The 20,114-nt window shown below is 42.5% G+C and overlaps 1 protein-coding gene across 1 annotated transcript in view; it reads right to left on the bottom strand.

Moving 5' to 3' along the window:
* Fyco1 (FYVE and coiled-coil domain autophagy adaptor 1) overlaps window positions 1-18,609 on the bottom strand; it is a 91,499-nt gene extending 72,890 nt beyond the window's left edge. The window contains 2 exon segments of the mRNA XM_028860586.2: window positions 2,394-2,544; window positions 17,920-18,609. Of these exon segments, the coding sequence (XP_028716419.1) occupies window positions 2,394-2,448 (55 nt within the window). The 5' untranslated portion in view covers window positions 2,449-2,544; window positions 17,920-18,609.
* Window positions 18,610-20,114: the final 1,505 nt, after the last annotated feature.

Here is a 20,114-nt window from a genome sequence, read left to right on the forward strand (position 1 = left end):
TGGTCACCTTAGAAACACACAAGACTTGTAAATATTCAAGTGATATAACTTCAGGTAGGAGAGTCAAAATGTACTAAGATCCCATAGACACTGCAACAGCTTGCTGACTGGGCACACTTTTTAAAATTCATCCCTGTGGATCCACCATCAAGCTAGCACTATGTATACACAGCCAGTCAACAAATGGTTACTATGTGGATTAATCATGCAGTGTCACAAAACAAAACACCCAATACTGGGTATTCACAAAGTAAAAATATTTATTTAACATTTTAGCAGCCCTGGAATTAGGATTCATGTTAGATGTGTTGAAAAATAAGGCAATACTTTCTCTGCAATGGTGTGTTAAACAAGAAACACACCTAAAAACAAGGCATCAATTTTGGAGGCCCCAAATGGTGGTCTCTGGTATTTAATAGTGTGAAGTTCCCTCTTATAATTTGTCCCCACAGGAATTAAACCATACCTAAAAGACGACTCTGTGAAACCAGCATTGAGTTCTTTTCAGGGTGGTCATGACCCAATCACCTGTCACTAGACTCTAAAGTGGTTCCATTTCTTTCCAACAGTGGGAGCCAAGCTTCTAGCACAAACTGTATCATTCACTTACAACCCTATCAGCACAGGTTGAATACAGGTTTCAGAGCATCAGTAAGTACAAGTAACAGTAACAATGATAATAATAGCTGTTTCTGTTAATTGGATGCTTAAAAGGGGTCAGACCTTCTCATGTATTTTTCATTAATGGAGTATCTGCCTTATTTCAATAAGCCTGAAATGTTATATAGTATGCACTCTAGTTTTAGCACTGAGAAAAGATGAAAAATTAAATACGATATAGAAGCTAAGAAATCTCTTATTATCATCCCCATTTTACATTTAAAGTATGCAGGGGCCAGAGACTCAGCTTAAGATCCTGTTGGCAAACAGCAGAGCTCTAAGCAGACATTGGTCCCTTCACCTCTCCGGAGAGCAGTTTGCTCCCCTTGTTTGTCGGTTGGGTTGGTGACAGGATGTAGGTTTCAAGACTATTGAATCAACTGTGAGATTTCTGTGAGGCTAATATAGATTCATAAGGCTTTCTTTGAAAACTAGCCACTGTGACATAGAAAAGACTATCTTGTGGTGAAACTTCTAAAGGCCAATGGCAAACACAGATTTGCCCAAAGTGTCATTTATTTTCTCTATATGTCTGTATAGATTAAACAAAACAAAAAACACTAAACATTTTAGCTGAAAGTCTAATGTGGTCACGAGCTAAGACTGATGATGTATAACCCCAAGCTTTGTTCCGTACTGGTTCTGTGATAGTAAGAAAGGCAGATACTCCACTGTGTCTATTTTCTTCACTGCAAAAACGGTAGCAGCAACGGCATCTACCTCATAGGACCAAACAAGAAGATTCCATACGTTACTATTGGTAACATGTATGCGCAGCAGTGTCTTATGTACATGAAACACCATACAAAATATGAGGCCCCAAAGCACTATAAAAAGCAAATCTAAGAAAACGGGTTGGACCTTGTTGGCTTTGGATCTCAGATGCAGACTGTGGACTGCACTGAAGGTATCCCAGACTAAAGGCTTTTACTATAAGATTTGTACTTGTTTGTCTAGTCTAAGCAGTCAGGAACCTGGATTTCTAGGCTGTCAGGGAAGTGTCACTGTGACCTCTGCAGGCACAGCTCAGTTACAAATGTGCTAGCACTCCAGAGGATTATAAAAATCAAGCCAGGCAGAGTTGGGGGTGAGAGTTCTACTAAAATCTGGTCCTTGGGAAGTCATCTAAAAGGGTAAAACTTGGACTCTGCAGTCCACAGAAATGCTGTTATTCTGTCAAGGTTTAGCTGTGGTTTTGTCTGTTTCCCTTTTCCTGCCTTTCTCCAATAGGGAAGGACTACAAACCCAAGTGACTCCCTCAAGAAGCCTGGAGGTAGTAGACCTCGTACTAAAATGCATGGGACAATGGCCACCAGTGGCTAGGGGCTGGTATTGGGAGATGCAACATGAAACCTCCAAGTACCTCACCTGCCTTGGTGCTTGAAGACAGGAGAATGTTCCTCCCCATAAAGTCAAGCTCACCGAAGTCCAACAAGGGATGGGGGTGACTCCACCAAAGGCAACTAGGCAGCCTAAAGCACAAGAGCTGAAACTAGCCCCAGTCCTCTCACTGGTACTTGATTTTGTTCACAAACTAGCTGTGTTGCTATGAGAGGAGTATAAAGTAAGCCCTCCCATTGCACAGAAGCTGGCTATCTGAGAACCAAATATTTTAATATGATGCGTACTATGTGTGAACGAAGAGGAAAGGGCTGAATTCTGACAATCAACAGCCAGGGCACAGGCCCAAGTTCCTCAAAACCAAGCCCAATTCACCAGCCACTCAAGCAGACCTTGTAGATCACGGATGATCCTCTGGAGCTGGGTCTCAGCGCTGTTAGAAGCCATGGTGTCCCCCTTTCTGGGATGTGTAGGTCCAAGACAGACTATCACTTCAGTGCTGTGTGGCTGCCAGTCAGCAGTGGTCAGACTTCATGGTGACACCTGTACAGGGAAAAGACCACAGTTTAAAGAATGTAGAGGACCTCCACTCTAGGCCCTTTCCTTGAAGAGATGGATTGACCTTTTCTGTGTGAATCTTGTTAGCAGGTACTCTCAAGTTTGCTTCTGAAGTGCTTATACTCTGACACTATGACATGCTTCTAAACTGTTCTTTGGTTTGTCAACTTGACACAAGATACGTTTTGTTTAGTTTTGTTTGTCAACTTGATACAGCTAGAGTTATCAAAGAGGGAACCACAAGTGAGAAAAATGCCTCTTATGACTGGCCTGTGGACAAGCCTCTAGAGCATTTCCTTATTTAGTGATTGATGTGGGAAGGCCCAGCCCATTGTGGTTGGTGCCACCATTGGGCAGGTGGTCCTGGATGGTGTAAGAAAGCAGGCTGAGCAAGTCATGAGGAACATTTCAGTCAGCAGCACTCTTTTATGACTTCTACTCCAGTTCCTGCCTTGGTGTCCCTCAGTAATGGGAATGTGACTGGAGAGTTTTAAGATAAAATATACTCTTTTTTCCCCAAGCTGCTTTTGGTCAGTCTTTATCACAGTAATAGAAACCCTAACTAAAATACAGACTTAGCAAGAAGCAAGATCAACTTAATAGCAATAACTGGTTATTTCTAAGCTGCCCATTCTGTCTCTTGGGACAGAAGTGCCTCATATTTCATCCTCAGAAAAAAAAAAGTCTTCAGTGACTCCCTTACTGTTTTCCAGAGGTCAAATCTGCTTATTTCAAATTTTGACATCCCTAAACCTTGAGGAGCCAGCTCTGTTCAGAGGCACTTTTCTCATATTCCTTTCAAAGGAACAGTCAGAAACTTCTAGTTAGGCAGTGTTGGGGGGTGGGGAGGGCAAGAGGCAGGGGATACATACCTTGCTTCTGACATGGACAGCATGGCCTGTCTAGTAGAAAGTGGCTCCTCCATTGTCAGTGGTTTGAGCCTCTTCTGTCCCATGTTCTGCTAAACCCGAGGGTGAAAATACTCCTTGACTTGCCACCCAGGAGCCTACATAGCCCTCCCTCCAGCCCAGGATAAGGTACTATTTTAAGCTCAGTCATAGTTTTCTCCAGCTTGGAGAGTCCCCTACTTGGGCAGCTGTTAATGTCATTTAAGGACACAGTAGTGTCTGAAGACCAACAAAAAGGAATGTGAGCACCTGGAAGGGAGTTATGACTATGCATTTGGACTCAAGACCTTTCAGATGCTTTAATTTACCCTTTAACTATCTTGTGTGAAGGTGCAATGTCTACTATAAGGACAGTAGCAGTCAGATTACTGACAGCCTGCTCAGGGCTCTGGTCTATTTTACACAGAGCACTTACTTTTCACAATCATCATGGTAAGGTAAACACCTTCCTGTTTACAAAGGAAAATCTGATGTTCTGTAACCTAAGGCCCAAGGTCAATGAGTAGAGCTGACTTTATTACTCTTCTATGTGATTTCAAGCCTGGGGTTTTCCCAGTAAATCCTGCTGAACCTTTAGGACAGCACAATCATCACTACAGAAAATGACTTAATTCTTCTACTGGCTCCTAGGAACTACCTTCAACTTCAGTGGTTCCCAATAACATGCCACACTAAGTCTATCTAACATGTGCCAGCTCTTACTTATTCAGTGTTGGGCTTCCTTCTAGCTTCAGGAGATGGGGCAAGGAAGCCCTGGAAAGGAAATGGCTTTAGCCATAAACAACTCCAAATATTTATAAGCATTTTAGTGACCAGTCAGGTGACTGGTCAGGTCAGCATAGGCTTGTCTATTTTTAACTCACAAGCCAACACAGTTGTGACTCAGTGAAAACATAGAGGACTTCTCAAGCCCAGGAAGAAAGAGCCAGGAACTCAGCTAGACCACAGTCCCACTAATGCATGACACAGAACTTCACAGAGTCAAGGTTCAGGAGTTCTTGAACCACTCTATAAAGGCCCCCAACAAATACTGGTACCATTCATCAAGTATAATAGACTGGGGACAGGAGTGGTTTATGAGAAGCTTGCTTCTCATCCCAGTGTTTCTCCTAGGTCACATGCTGAACACAGAGACCAGGTAGAGTCTAGTCATAGCTCTAGAGAGGGCCAAAGCCTATGCTCAGTTAACCTTTTTTCCCCTTAATTAAAAAAAAAATTTACTTATTTATTTTATGTACACAAGTGCTCTATCTGCATGCATGCCTGCACCCCAGAAAAGGGCATCTGATCTCACTACATATAGTTGTGAGCCACCATGTGGTTGCTGGGAATTGAACTCAGGACCTCTGGAAAAGCAGCCAATGCTCTTAACCACCGAGCCATCTCTTCAGCCCCTAGCCTCTTCACACAAGGCCCAGGCAGACAGTCTCTGTCTTAGTTTGCTTTCTATTACTGAGATAAAACACCATGATCAAGCTGGGTGGTGGTGGCTCATGCCTTTAATCCCAGCCTTCAGAAGGTAGAGGCAGGTGGATCTTTGAGTTCAAGGCCAGCCTGGTCTGTAGAGCAAGTTCCATGACAGCTGGGGCTACACAGAGAAACCCTGTCTTGAAAAACCAAAAGCCAAACCAAATCAAAACAAAAACCCCTTGATGACTAAAAGCAATTTGAGGAGGAAAAGGTTTATTTCAGTTTACAGTTATAGTCGGTCATGAAAGGAAGTCAGGGCAGGAACTTGTGACAGAAACCCAGGGGCAGGAACTGAAGGAGAGGTCATAGAGGCACACTGCTTACTAGCTTGTTCTTCATGGCTTACTTAGCCTGCTTTCTTATTCAAGCCAAGACCATCTGCCCAAGGGAGGTACTGCCTGCAGTAGGCTGGGCCCTCCCCACAGCATTCATTAAGAAAATGCCCCCAAAACCTGCCTCTGGGCCAATCTGATGTCTCTATTGAAGTTCCTTCTCCCCATATAACCCTGGCTTGTGTCAAGCTGACAAAACAAACAAACAAACAAACATGAAATCTAACCAGTACAGCCCCTATTGGTGAGGTAGGAATGACTCTGTATCATCACTATCTACATGTGGCCCTATCATCACCCTTTATTAGATGTTTTGTGCAGGCAGAGAGGCTCATAAGGTACAGTCCAGCTTTGCTGAAGCTGAGCAACAATGCTGGCTAGGTTTATGTCAATTTGATACAAGTTAACCTCATCTGAGAGGAGGGAGTCTCAATTGAGAAAATGCTTCCATACAAGCCTGTATGACATTTCCTTAATTAGTGACTGATGTGAGATGGTCCAGCTCATTATGGGTGGGCTACCCATGAATTACTAGTCCTGGGTTCTATAGGAAAACTGTCGAGCAAGTCAAGAGGAGCAAGACAGTAAGCAGCACTTCTCCATTGCTTCTGCATAATTTCCTGCCTTCAGCTTCTTGCTCTGCTGGAGTTCCTGTCCTGACTTCCTTCAATGATGAACAGTGATGTGGAAGAATAAGTCAAATAAACCCTTTCCTCCCCAAGTTGCTTTTGGTGATGGTATTTCATTATAGCAATACTAATCCTAACTGACAGATTAGTAAGACAGAAACTGATACCAGAAGTGGGGTTATTGTTGTGTCCATGCTGTTTTGGAGAAGATTGTGGAAGAACTTTGGAACTTTGGGCTAAAAAAGCCATTGAGTGTTGAGACTTCAGTGGGCTGTTCTGTAGGTGCTTGGAAGACAACATTGAGAACAATGCTGATGATAGAGGCCTGGTGAGAGTTCCTTAAAGACTCCACTAATGCCGTTTGCTATTTTGGACTAAGAACCTGTGGTTCTAGACAGCTGTACTGAAGAATTGGCTGTGATTAACAAGAGATCAGAAACACTAAAGTGAAACCTTTGCTTTGCTGTGTTGCTAGAGTTTTCCTGCCTTGCCCACAGTCAGGACAAATCTCTGTCACCCGCCAGTCCCACAGCCACTCAGATCCAACCAAATAAACACAGAGACTTATATTGCTTACAAACTGTATGGCTGTGGCAGGCTTCTTGCTAACTGTTCTTATAGCTTAAATTAACCCATTTCTATAAATCTATACCTTGCTACGTGGCTGGTGGCTTACCGGCGTCTTCACATGCTGCTTGTCCTGGCGGTGGCTGCAGTGTTTCTCCGCCTCAGCCTTCCGCTTCCCAGAATTCTCCTCTCTCCTTGTCCCACCTACTTCCTGCCTGGCCACTGGCCAATCAGTGTTTTATTTATTGACCAATCAGAGCGATTTGACATACAGACCATCCCACAGCATTGCTGGGACAATGGATGCTGGTCAGCTGAGGCTGAAGAATCAGCTATGATTAAGAGACCAGCATCATCAAGGTGAAGTCCTCTAGAAAGTGTTTCCTCAGGGTCAGCAGACAGAAACTGTGTTCCAGGAGAGGCCAAGGTTCTACCTCATGCTGGAGCTGAACTTAGCTGTGTAAGAGTCACCCAAGTGGTATAGGCTGAAGACATGAAAGGGTCATAGAGAGTAGCTGAGGCTTGGCTCTATGTGGCAGGGCTGCAGTCCCTGAAGAGAGCACAGGAGAGGCTACTGGTCAAAGTATAGCTCAGCTGCAACAAGAGACCCCAGCATTTTGGATATGCCAATACCATGGGTTGACTGCCAAGTACAGCAACAGCCATGGAATGGAGTCTGCTTGAGCTTAGGAGACAAGCTATGTGTGCTGAACAGAGTGGAACAGAAGTGACCCAGGCCCTGTGGAGGAGCCCAGAAGACTGTGAGTGGATTCCAGACCTTGGACACTGAGTTATTTACAAAGTTGGAGTTTGGCTTTGCTTTGTTTAGATTTTGACTATGCTCTGGTTCACTGCTCTTGAGGTAAGAAAGTATCTAACTTATTTTTGATTTTATAGGAGTCTGCAATTGGGAAACTTCAACTTTTTTTAGAGACAACTTTTTTAAAGTATTGGCATTTGTAAGACTATTAGACTTCTTAAGTTTGCAAAATGTTTTATGTTGTGATGTTAATATTAATGTGTGACCATGGGGATGAACAAGAAAGGAAAGGTTGTAGCTTAACAATGATGTGTTTGTGTGTCAAGCTGACAAGGGGTCAATTGTGCTGGCTAGTTTTATGTCAACCTGACACAAACTATAGTCATCTGAGAGGAGAGAACCTCAGTTGAGAAAATGCCTTCAAAAGATCAGGTTGTAGGCAAGTTTGTAGATTATTTTTTTAATTAGTGATTGATGTGGGAGGGCCTCAACCATTGTGGATGGGGCCACTTATGGGCTGGGGTTTTAGGTTCTAAAAGAAAACAGGGTAAGCAAGCCATGAGGAGCAAACCAATAAGCAGTAGCCCTCTGTGGCCTCTGCATCAGCTCTAGCTTCCTGCCCTGTTTGAGTTCCTGCCATGATTTCCTTCAGTAATAGACTATGATGTGGAAGTATAAGCCAAATAAACTCTTTCTTCCTCAAGTGGTTTTTGGTCATGGTGAAATATTATAGCAACAGTAACTACTAAGAAGCTAACTATCAAGGAGAACAAGAGAAAAACATCTGGTATCCAGATAGAATACAAGTGGCCCACGCAGGGCTATAGATAACAACTCCTAGGTACTTGGCAATAAAGAGAAATGAGTCATAGAAATTACAACCAGGCATTGAGCCTTCAAGGTGTTGTTCTGAGTTTAAAGAAACCCCTGGAAAGGTTATATATTTTATGCTTATGTTAATACAATGTTTTTTTTTCAAAGAGAAACCAGAATACTTGTTGCAGAAAATGAGGAACAGATGGGTATAACTGCAAAAGGGCATGTGGTAGTAGAGGAAATGGAACAACTATGCTCTATATCTTGTTTATGGTGGCATGTGTTAAAATTCACACAATGAGCTGGACTTGGTAGTACACCCATAATCCTAGCAATTGAGAGGCTGAAACAAGAGGACTGCTGTGAGTTCAAATCTAGCCTGTTCTATATAAACAGCTGGGATATGTAGTAAGACTCTATCTCAAAACAAAAACCAGAGGGCTAGGGTTGTAGCCCTACTGGTAGTGCTTGCCTAGGGATACTCAAAGCATGGGTTCAAGCCCCAGTACTCAAAAACCAAAACCAAAACAAAAACAACAAAAATAACCAAAATCCCTAAACAACAACAAATCAGAAAAAAAAACCAAACACAAACCCCAATGATAATAAATAAAAACTCACCTAACTGTGAATTATATTTCCCCTCAAAGAAGAAGTGTGATAATTTTTTTAAACATGATGGGAGCTCACAAAGGAACAATTTACTTCTGTATGCTAAAAGGAAAGAGTGATAGATTCCCTGTGATGACCACTGAGTTGCCAGTATGTCCCTGAAAAGAAGCAGGTAGAAGAGAGGCCAGATGGAGGTATAGTGAAGATGAAGTCTACAGCTTTCCTGCACTACTCATTCCATTGTTACCAACCTAGGGCATGTGACTTCCAGATGCAATCATGAAGGAAGATGACTGCACCCTTAATCCATGAAGCCCATGGCTGTATGCACAGGCAACATAAGTGTTAAAAAGAGGCTGAGGTGCATGCTCCTGGGGGAGGGGAGCTTGGAAAAGAGGCTAGAACAAGCAACTGTAGCTAACATCCAGGCTGGGATGGGAGCATGTGTGTATCATACAACCCAGTGAAATTTCTAGATTCTAGCTATTTGGAGTCTGGCCTTAAGGAAAAGATGTATGCCAATTAAATCAAGATCTTGGCACAAGGAAGATGGATACATACAAAAATGGATTCTTTTATGATTTTGTAGCTGAGCTCCCAGCATTCAAGAGGCAGAGGTAAGTATATTTCTGTGAGTTAGAATCAGACCTAGTCTACATAGTGAATTCCAGGCCATCCAGGGCTATATAGTGAGACCCAGTTTTATTTTATTTATTTATTTAGGTTTTTTTGGAGACACTGTTTCTCTGTGTAGTTTTGGTGCCTGTCCTGGATTTCACTCTGTAGACCAGGCTGGCCTTGAACTCACAGAGATCCGCCTGGCTCTGCCTCCCAAGTGCTGGGATTAAAGGCATGTACCACGACTGCCCAGCTGAGGCCTAGTCTTAAACACACACACACACACACACACACACACACACACACACACACACCAACCAAATTTTGTGGTGCTTGAGAACTGCTGCTCGTTGTTCATGGCACAATAACATGTCCATGGCACTCTCTATGGGACCTTATTTTGGTTGTACTTGGCTGTTATCAAGTTCCCAGGTCACAGGGTGAACTGTTCCCCATTACTGATTTCACATGCTAATTTTCCAGAGTCTATGACAGTGGTTTTCAGCTTTCCTAATGCCACAACACTTTAATACCACTGGTTCTCAACCTTCCTAATGCTATGACCCTTTAATACAGTTCCTCATGTTGACCTCCAACCATAAAATTATTTTTGTTGCCACTTCATAACTGTAATTTTGCTACTGTTATGTATCATAATGTAAATATCTATGTTTTTTGATGGTCTTAGGCAACTGCAGTGAAAGAGTCGTTTGACACCCTCCCCAAAGGGGTTTCGACCCATAGGTTAAGAACCATTGTTCCTGTTGTGGTGATCCCAACCATAAAATTATCACATTGTTACTTCATAATTGTAATTTTGCTACTCTTATGAGTCATAATGTAAATATTTAATATGCAGAATATCTGACATATGACCCCTATGGGGGGTTACAACCCACATGTTGAGGACCACTGGTCAATGAGCTTAAAACAACAACAACAAAACAGGCTACACTCTGGGCAGTCACCTCAGTGACTCAGGAAGAACATCAAAACTCCCTGAGGAGAACATTGCTATCCCGACAATACTGTTTCCATGGAATTCCTTGGAATACTGTATCCTTGATCTGGAGACTTATTAACAAGAGAAGACACAGAAGGGGGCAATCTCCACACCATGGTCAACTTCCTTCTTGTGTCTCTACGCAACTTCTAGAATGATGAAGTCTGCTCTCATGTCTACAACTCTTGAGCAGACTGTTCCCCTAAATCAGAAAATACCAAAGCTTCCACACATGTAGCTATAGTCTTTCTTGTCAACAACTCAATATTATGTTTAAGCTTATCCAAATACTTTAAGCCATTCAACTTCCTGGCAAAGAAGAAAAGACTAAATATGTTGTTTAAAAATTTTATTACTTTTACCTAGGACCAAGTACTGAGTTTCTACTCATGACCAAGGTATTCTTTAAGAGGTGAAGGATGTTCTCTGATTTCCAAATTAACTCTACACTTGCCCAGATGCCCTACACATCACATACAGTATATTAATTCCAAACTAAGAAACAAAGACACTCAGCCTAAAGCTTACTTACACCATTGTTCACTAAAGCTTACTTACACCATTGTTCAAATGACTAGTATTCACAATGTTGCCTGCAAACTGGCTCAGGCATAAACAACACAGTGTCTGAGGAGCCACACCAGGAAGAATCATAAGGGGAGGCAGCTAGGATGTGGAAATCAACCTTGCTATGCTTTCCTAAGACAACAACTAAGAAGTGACCCAGAGAGAACAGGGTATATCTGGATTCCTCCCCAGTTCCAAACAAAGGGAAACAACTGTAAATTCCACTTTAATCAAAACAAATACATGATATCAAAAGGCAGATGGCCTTTCTGGAAGAGTAAATAGCCTTGACCTGGGTCAACACACCCAGCAGTATATACCTGGTCACAAACAACAGAGATGGGTGCCTTTGATTTGTACTTTTTACATTAGAAGACCAGGAAGTCCCATTGGCTTGAACAGGAAACTGTTGCTGAACAGGCAGGCCACACTCACTAGAATTTCACTAAGAGACTATGGTACTCCGTAGGGGCTTCCAGAGCCTAGCATAGAGGCAGGCATTTCAGCCCATGTGAACAAAGGCTCATTAGGTGATCCAACTCCTTGGACCTATAATTAAAGTACTTCCAAGCTGCATGTCTGGGTCATCTTTCTGAACCCTCCCTCTTCCAATTATCTTTCAAAGGGTATGAGGATTTATGACATTGCCATTGTTCCTTGAACCTTCTCTTGGCCCCTTCCCTCTCAACAATTATGAGGTTCCTTAGTCATTTCCCTAGATCACAAACCAACCAACCACAATTTGGCCCATGGATTCAGAACAGGGTAAGAAAGATCCAAGCCCAGGGCAGTTGCCCTGAACTTGAGAGAATCCACGTGTCTTATTTACTTTTAGTGCATTGGTGTATTTGCCTGCACATATGTCTGTAGGAGAGTGCCAGATCCCTTAGAATTGGTGTTACAGACAGCTGTGAGCTGCCATGTGAGTGCTGGGAATTGAACCTGGGTACTTTGGGAGAACAGCCAGTGCTCTTAACTGCTGAGCCATCTCTCTAGTTCCTCTAGGTGTCTTTTAAAGAAAATAACAGTGGTTCCAAGGAAAAGGCTACATGTCTAACTTTGGGGCTGGAACCATAGTTCCACTGCTGGAAAGCCCAAAGAAAACATCTAGGAGGTAAAGATGAGGCATGTTTCCAGAACAACTAATTCAACAATGAACTGCCCCCAACAAAGATACATGCCACCAAGATGAGGAAATGGCAGATGGCAAAGGCATTATTACCTCCAGGGTCTTTGCTGGACCAGAATGTCAATGAGTCAGAGTAGTTGACTGTAATTTAAAAACTGAGTCTTTGATAGTATATGACACAGTCCCTCATAGTTACTTTCCTCATTGCTACTAGAAGACACTTCACCAAATCAACTTAAGGGAGGATTTATTCTGGCTTACAATTCAAGTAGATATATTCCATTATAGCAAGAAAGGCATGGCAGTATGACCTGAAGGGCCAGTCAGCATTTAGAAAGCAAAGTGAACAAGAAGTGGGTACCTCAAGTTCTGCCTTAAGTAATCTACTTCCTCCAGTGAGGTTCTACCTCCCAAAGGACTCACAACCTTCCCAAACAGCCCTGTCAAGTAGGGGTTATGGGTTCAAACACCTGAGACTATGGGGGTACATTTCACATCCAAACCACAACAGCCACTAAGCATGGCCTTGAGGAAGCTTGAGTAACCTCTGGGGCTAACAAGCTGATAGCCAGACAAAAGGTATTTTGGGCACCATTATAAAGGAAGAAGGTCTCATTCAGGAATAGGGATGTTGTAACTGTGAACAACAGTGGTGGTGGGGAGCCTTGGCTTCTAGGAATTTAGCAAAATGGGAAAAACAGACATGTCTCCAATAAATTTACAAATGAGAAAAATCATTAGAGGCCTGATAAATACTTGGATGAAAACAAACTGTCCAGCACTCATTATTCTAAGCCTTTGTTCCAGAGTCTAACATTCTCCTTCTATGGTTCTTGGTACTATTTATATCACAGTACTTTATCTGTTAATCATTATTCTTTCTACTTGTCCTAATAACTCCATTACTGTTCCTATTTCCCCAGTTCTTAGTACAGTTCAAGTATATGAAGAATCCTCAGTAAGTCACTTGCCAAATGAATGAAACAGAATATAGATACTTAGTACATAAACCAAACACAACCTTGAGGAATTAAAATATGTCAAAAAGTAAATAATAAAAATATTTCAAATATTTTGGAAACATGGGCAAGCTTTCAACAATTTGTCCTTATACGCAAGAATAAGTGTAGTCTTGATCTCTCATCAAGGGAACTTCTCTTTACAACAGATGGAGACCACTACAGAAAACCACAACCAATCAAAATGCAAAGTTGTAGAGCCTAGTCCTAACAGATACATCTTCAAAACAACTCCTGAACATAAGGCTCAGGGTACATTGCAGAAGAGGGGTGGAAAGATTATAAGAGGCAGGGGATCTGGGAGTATGCTGTGAGACTGTGTCTCCTAGTGACGTAGAAGCTACACCAACAGTTTTTCACCAATAGTCTAATCTGCCTAATGTGAGCTGAAAAAGGACAACAAAAAACATGTCAAAGTGGACCAAGACCATGGGGCCTCAATTGTACACAAAGAACTACAGGCAACTAGAGAGTGCTGAGAATGGGAAACAGTCTTTCCCAGGGAAGAGCACACCAACTGGTTATTCAACATCAAGTGGTCAGCCCTGAGAACATTCTTATGAGTAATGTTATTCAAACTGAGCAGGTTATATTTAGGAACATATGCCATGTAACAACAATTATTGAAAAAAGAGGCCATGAATTTAAAATACAGCAAAGAGGGATATAGGAGAGAGTTTGGAGGGAGTATATGGAAGGGGAAAATGTGATTATATTAGAATCTCAAAATAAAATAAAAAATAGGGAAATTTCTATTTCTTCAATTTTAAAATGTTTCTTTATTGAACACAAATTATGTGCATAAATAATCTACCATGTAATTGTGGAGATTATATTGTCCTTATTGTGAGACTCTTCCAGAACTACTATTCCAAGAATGAGTGGAATAACGTAATTCAGAGATGGACAAGGACTATGTCCTCTATCCTAGCCTGTATAAACAGACCCACAGTGTTCTGGGTTCTTAGGGGATTTCTCTAGGACCTGTTGTTCACATCTTAGTCTGGGACATAAGGTCCCATTTTCTGGGGTGACAGGACTGTCCACTAATCCTTTCTTAGCTGTGTTGGCCTGGACTATCCAGAGCCAAGGCTCTGGCTCCAGGTTTCAATGTTCTGTGCCCTTTATCAAGGCTGAGCTCTGCCTCATGCTCCCTAAACCTTCCCCCAACCAACTCCTCTAGTCTTTCTGGTCTTACTTTGGACAGAAAGAATTGTGCATCAGTTTGTTCTCTAAAGTCTTCCTCAGAAATCATTACTTGATCCAGAACAATAATTAGTACACCCACCACTAGTCCCTAGTAACCTAACTTTCTTGTTAGGGGCAATGTTGTGTTTACTACCTGGTCTTAGGTTAAGTTCTTAACCTCCATATCTTAGAACATGATTGTATTTGAAGACAGAGTCTTTAGTAAAAAGATATATGAGATTAAATGAAGTTTTGATGATAGGTCCTGATTCAATCTGATTTGTTTTTGTAAGGGGAACTATGAGCACACAAGATACTACAGATACATGAATATAGTGAGAAAGTGGCCAGATGCAAATGAAAAGAGGTCTCAGGACCAGGCAAGCCTTTATCTAGGACCTCAGAGATGTGGAAAAAGAAGTTTCTGTTACTTAAGCCTAATTTGTGGCATTTTGTCATGGTGGCCTAACAGGCAACACATTTCCCCAGAGCCATTTTCTATTCCCAGATGTGTGGATCTGACAATATCAACTAGGCAAACTAGGGTGGGGTGGTGTCTGAAGTCTAGGTTCTGGTGTGCCCCTGGGACATGACAGGAAAAGAATAAAACTAAGACCCAGGGTGGCGGAAGCTTGAGCTAGGAGCAATGGACACAACACTTTCCCTTAGCAGGAGTAGGTGAGTTCTGTCAATTTGTACCTTGTTCAGACTTTTAGACTATTTATGTGAACTTTATTATTCAATGAAGAATGTGATGAAGATCACAGCATGGTTAGGTGAGACTCAATGTACATTTAGCTTACTTGAAGTTATCTGACCACTTTCTATCTTGTTTTTCAGATGCAGTGTGTATATGGGGGGTGGTGAACCTTTATCTTCTTTCACATGAAGATTAAGAATTAAGATTAAGAAAGTAGGAAAGGGGAAGAACAGATGTTCTCAATGGCTAACTTTAGCTAAGATTTAAAGTATCTTCTCCATATTCCTGACCAAGTCTTCAGTTGTCCTGGAAAAAACATCCAGGTCTAGCTGGTGTAATAGCACACACCTTTGATCCCAGCACTTGGGAGGCTGAAGCAGGAGGATCTCTGTGAGTTCAAGATCAACCTGGTCTACAAAGCGAGTTCCACAACAGCTAAGGCTGTTACACAGAGAAACCCTGTCTCAAAAAACCAAAACCAAAACACATCCAGGGCTAGAGCTTCAGCAAATTCCTTACAGCTTCATTTCAACTGTCCATCTCTAGTTCAGCTGTCCAGACTTACACTAAATCTCTGTGGGAATTTTGCTCTTGGCTAGCTCCAAGCACATGAAAACTTTGCTTGACGGTTCTTTTGGACCAAGTTTTTGGATGCTAAGAAATCCCTAAATGTGATGTCCCCCCTCAGGCCAAAAGTGCAGTACCTCAGGCTACTGTATAGGCCAGCCCATAGGTACTGAAACTAAACTAGGTCACAGTATTGGTATAAAACCACAGATTCTCCTACACTTTCCCTCTGAACCACAATGTGCATATGTCCTTATCCCTACCACTGCGATCTGAACCAAATTAAAATGGCCCCTTGGTGCTTTTCAAATGCCAGAGAGCCTCATGAACAAAAAGACCATCGGTGGCCACTATAACCACCAGGCTAAGTGGTTCCAATGTTGGAGAATGGGAGTTGAATGAGCTAGGATAATATAGATACTTTAGTTAATTCTAGTGACTCATCAAAAAGTAACTAGAAAGTAGGTAGTATTTTTCCAAGTGTAGACTCACAGAAACATCCCAATTTCTACCCCATAGTAACTGCTCAAATTGAGGTTCAAATGCTGCTTGAGAGAAGCAGGAACACAATAGCCACCTAGGTGACCAGATGTCAACATGGCCACAGACAAATGTCCTCTGCTTATAGGTACCTCTGAGTTTATAGACTCTAGATACGACCCTTTCTGCTGCTAGGAATGCTTGCAGAGAATGTGACACCTAACTCTTGAGTTCTACCAGTGGTTTCCAACATAAGATCATAGGTAGTCAACATACTTCCTCTAGCTCAGGTTGATACACTCCAGTCTTGAGTTATCAATTATCTTGCTTTTGGAATCTCCAAAAATCAGAGGTAACCTACCATCCAATCCTCCCCTATAAAGAAAGGGAAGCCAGGACTAGAGACTGATATTTCTTGAGTACTCTGTATTCTGAAGGCAGCAGGCCTCCAGCCTCAAGAACCAACATAGGTCAAGGCCATCAGATGTTATTGATAATTTTGCTAATATAAGCAATATCTTTTATCTCACCCCAAAGAACTGGGCTAAACACTTGGCTCTTAGCCATTCTGGTATGCTAGCTCCAACCCTAAGAAGCAAAGGAACCTGAGACCATTTCCAAATTCTAAAGCAACTGCAAAAATAAAGTAAAATATTAAGAATATATATATATACACACACATATATGTATATATATATATATATGTACATACACAAACACATATGGATGACATTGCAGGACTGTATACTTTACCTATTTTCTTATAAAATAAACAATTTTCAAAATAAATGAAGTGGTATACAGAGATAAACACTAAAAAAAGCAGATAAACCCTGTTTCCCAAAGCTATGGTCTTTTCAGATCCTTTTAGTGAAAGGAGGCTGAGAATCAGCACTGTGCTTATTTCCAGGATGCTAACAATCCTGCCCCATAACTAGTCTTCTGCATTTCAACACAGCAGAACTGGTTGTCACAGAATGAGAGGGTCAGGGGCAGCAATTCGATCAAGAAAGTCACAACACTAAAAGCACAAACCTGTAGCTCAACATCCTTCCCCTGCATTTAGCAGCAGCAGGCAGATGGCAGAGGAATTAACTTTGCCTCACACCACAAGGCCCACTGCTGAGAGAGGCTGTAAGTAGATTAAGCCCTGATCCTCTGCCCCTAAAAGCCCCTGACCCATTTCTCTTTCTGGAAAGAAAACCACCGTGGTAAGTCAGGCCAGCAGAGGCACAGAAAGACTCTGGTCAACATAGGCAATATCAACAAGTGCTGTTTTTCTGCAGGAGGCAGCAGTGGGGACACTGAAGAGTGACACAAGGTATCCTAAGTGCACTAATAGGGAGCTACCACATGTTCTTTTCTTTTATGAAAATAGGATATCGCCCCGCCCCCTCCCCACTCCCCAAGCCTAGGTGCCAACAGGACAAACTCTCACTGCTTAGTGCTACCATCACATTCGATATACTAAGTTGTCCTACAGGTGTTTCCAGAAACTTCACCTTGAGATCTTGCACCTGGGCACAAAGAAAGTGGGTGTAAGGTCAGCGAGGACACAGAAAGGAACAAACTATCCTTCCTAGATCGAAGGGGCATCAGGAGTCTTGCAAAGAGGAGGAGTTGGCTTCCTGAAGACTAAATCCCAATGCCCTCGAGAACTCTAGGGTTTAGCTCCTGTGCCAGGAGTTTCTGGTGTACCGCCAAAGCTCCGCCTTACAGGGCGGCTTCACCAGGAGGTTCCACTGGGTGGCCCCTCTTTCTGCCGGCTCAGGTCTTGGAACAATGTTGAAGGTCTTTCTAGCCGACCCGACAGACAGCGTGAGTACTGGAGCCAGTCCCTCTGGCCAGAGGGTTCTCCCGAGGCGGCAGGCGCCCTGGGTTGGAGGGGACAGCCTCAGCAACAGGTGACTACCCATGGCCCCGAGAAGCCTCCGCGCTGGGGTCCAGAACGGCCCCAGGGTCCCCGAAGTCTCGCCGGCCGCCCGCGGCACTTACACACGCTCGTGGGTCCACCGCCGGGCAGAAACGAAACTTTCTAAGGCCGAGCGGAAGAGTAGGAGAGCGTATTGCCAGCGGCCATGAAGCGCACAGTACACCAAGGGCGCGCGCGGACTACGACTCCCGGCATGCTCCACACAGATGGCCTACAACCCCCATCGGGTGCCACGGGCCGATGGACACCAACTACAACTCCCGGCATGCTCCACGAAGTGGCGTTCCTTTGGGATAACCTGAACAAGCTTTGCATACCCGGTTCAGGGCCGGAAGTTGTCTGTGTGGACTCCTGAGCTAGGGTTGTTGGCTACAATTGTTAACCACTCGCAATGCGGCTGATTGGCTTTGAATTGTGCGTGAGCCATAAATATAAAATAATGTATCTGATCCAAAAATCCCCCAATGTAAAAATAGCTCATTAATATTTTGCGCTATTAATTTTTACTTACTGAACTAAAAGAATGAACCCATTACATATTGCTGGACCTAAATTCTCAGTTTTCGGTTCTGCTCATTAGCAGAGACATAAATCAGTGTTTGAAATTATGTGCTAATGAACTACCTACCATGCTTATCTTCCTCAGCCCTGTGTTTTTGCTTGTTGTTGCATTGAAAAGCATCCTGAAGCCTAATGCAATAGAACACTGCATTCCAAGACCAGTATCGATGAACATGCTAAAGAAAAGGGGGAGTACATAAGATGTCAGCCTGTGACTAGGTTCTGTTCCTTGGCTCTGGCTGGCCACTACTTACTCTGCCTTACTTTTTTTTTTTTTTTAAACCATTTTAGCTAGAAATGCCTGTCTGCCTCACAGAACTTGGCTAATTAGTGGCATATGCCAGGCCTCAGCATTTCATGTTTTCAGGATAGAGTCACACAGGAAGGACAAAGATTTCTTAATTAATTTCATGTTTTACGTGAGATGTATATGAGATAACATATTAACTTGATGGAGTTGGCAGTTTGTGGATGGGAATAAAAAGGATCCTCCTGATAGAAATGATTCCCTTTTCTGTTAACAAAGGAAAACAAAAAAGAAAAGGGAGATGTGGGAGGAGATGACAACGTAAATGAAGAATTATCAAAATAATGGAGTAAGAAAAACTTGCTCCAACCACAGTCTGAACAGCTTTGGGATATTAAGGATGAGAGAGATTTCAAGCACCCTTATTTGAAACTTAGACCCTGAATAAGTTTATAGAGAAGAAGAAGACAGGCCTCAAACAGTGGTGTTTTATATAAGGGTAATGGTACATTTTGAGAACTTCAGTTAGGCGTTTCATCTAGGGTATAGTTACACAAATTAAGATGACTATGACATCACTAGACAATTTAGTCTTAAGGGATCACAGTTATATTTGGTTCAACATTGACCAAAATGTTGTGCAGCAGATGATTGTAAGAACCTAATATGTCATACCCTAACCAAAAATCGATATAGCATTATGTTTAAAACTCAACACAACTCTGTGATGTAGGTAGGAGTTACTTCTGTACTTCAAAACTGAGGAGACTGAGGCTCAGAGAAGTAAAGGAATACCAAACTCACTTGTCTAATGGACAGAGCTGTAAACTAGGATGGAGTAGAAGGTCCCCAAGGCATCTCTACTCAAGACATTGTCGGGTATATGAACTGCTCAGCTTTGTCTACAAAGGAAAGGAAGCCAGAAGAGGGCAACAGATTCCCCTGGAGTATAACTGGTCTTTCTTTAGACCATCAGCTCCCAAAAATAATGACAGGGAAACTTTTTATTAATTATGAAAACTTGGCCTTAGTTTAGGCTTGTTCCCAACTAGCTCTTAAAATGTAAATTGACCTCTTTATATTAATCTATGTTCTGCCACATGGCTCGTTAACCTCTCCTCAGTAGCTTATGTCCTGCTTCCTCTGGGTCTGCTGAAGAATCCCCCTCATCAGACTATTTCCCAGAGTTCCTTTCTCTCCCTGGAAGTCCTGCCTATCTTCTCCTGCCTAGCGATTGGCCATTCAGCTCTTTATTTTAAATCAATCAAAAGGTGCCTGTCTCAGGCAGGTGAGGAAGGACAGAGACACATCTTCACACAGTGTACAAAAAGATTATCCCAACACTGGAGCTGAGGTTAAAAATGGTTGTGAGTCACCATGTGAGTTCTGGGGACTGAACCTGGGCCCTCTGGAAGAGTAGTCAGTGCTTTTAACTGCTAAACCATCTCC

This window comes from Peromyscus leucopus, chromosome 7 (assembly GCF_004664715.2).
Source record: "Peromyscus leucopus breed LL Stock chromosome 7, UCI_PerLeu_2.1, whole genome shotgun sequence".
NCBI classification, from domain to species: domain Eukaryota; kingdom Metazoa; phylum Chordata; class Mammalia; order Rodentia; family Cricetidae; genus Peromyscus; species Peromyscus leucopus.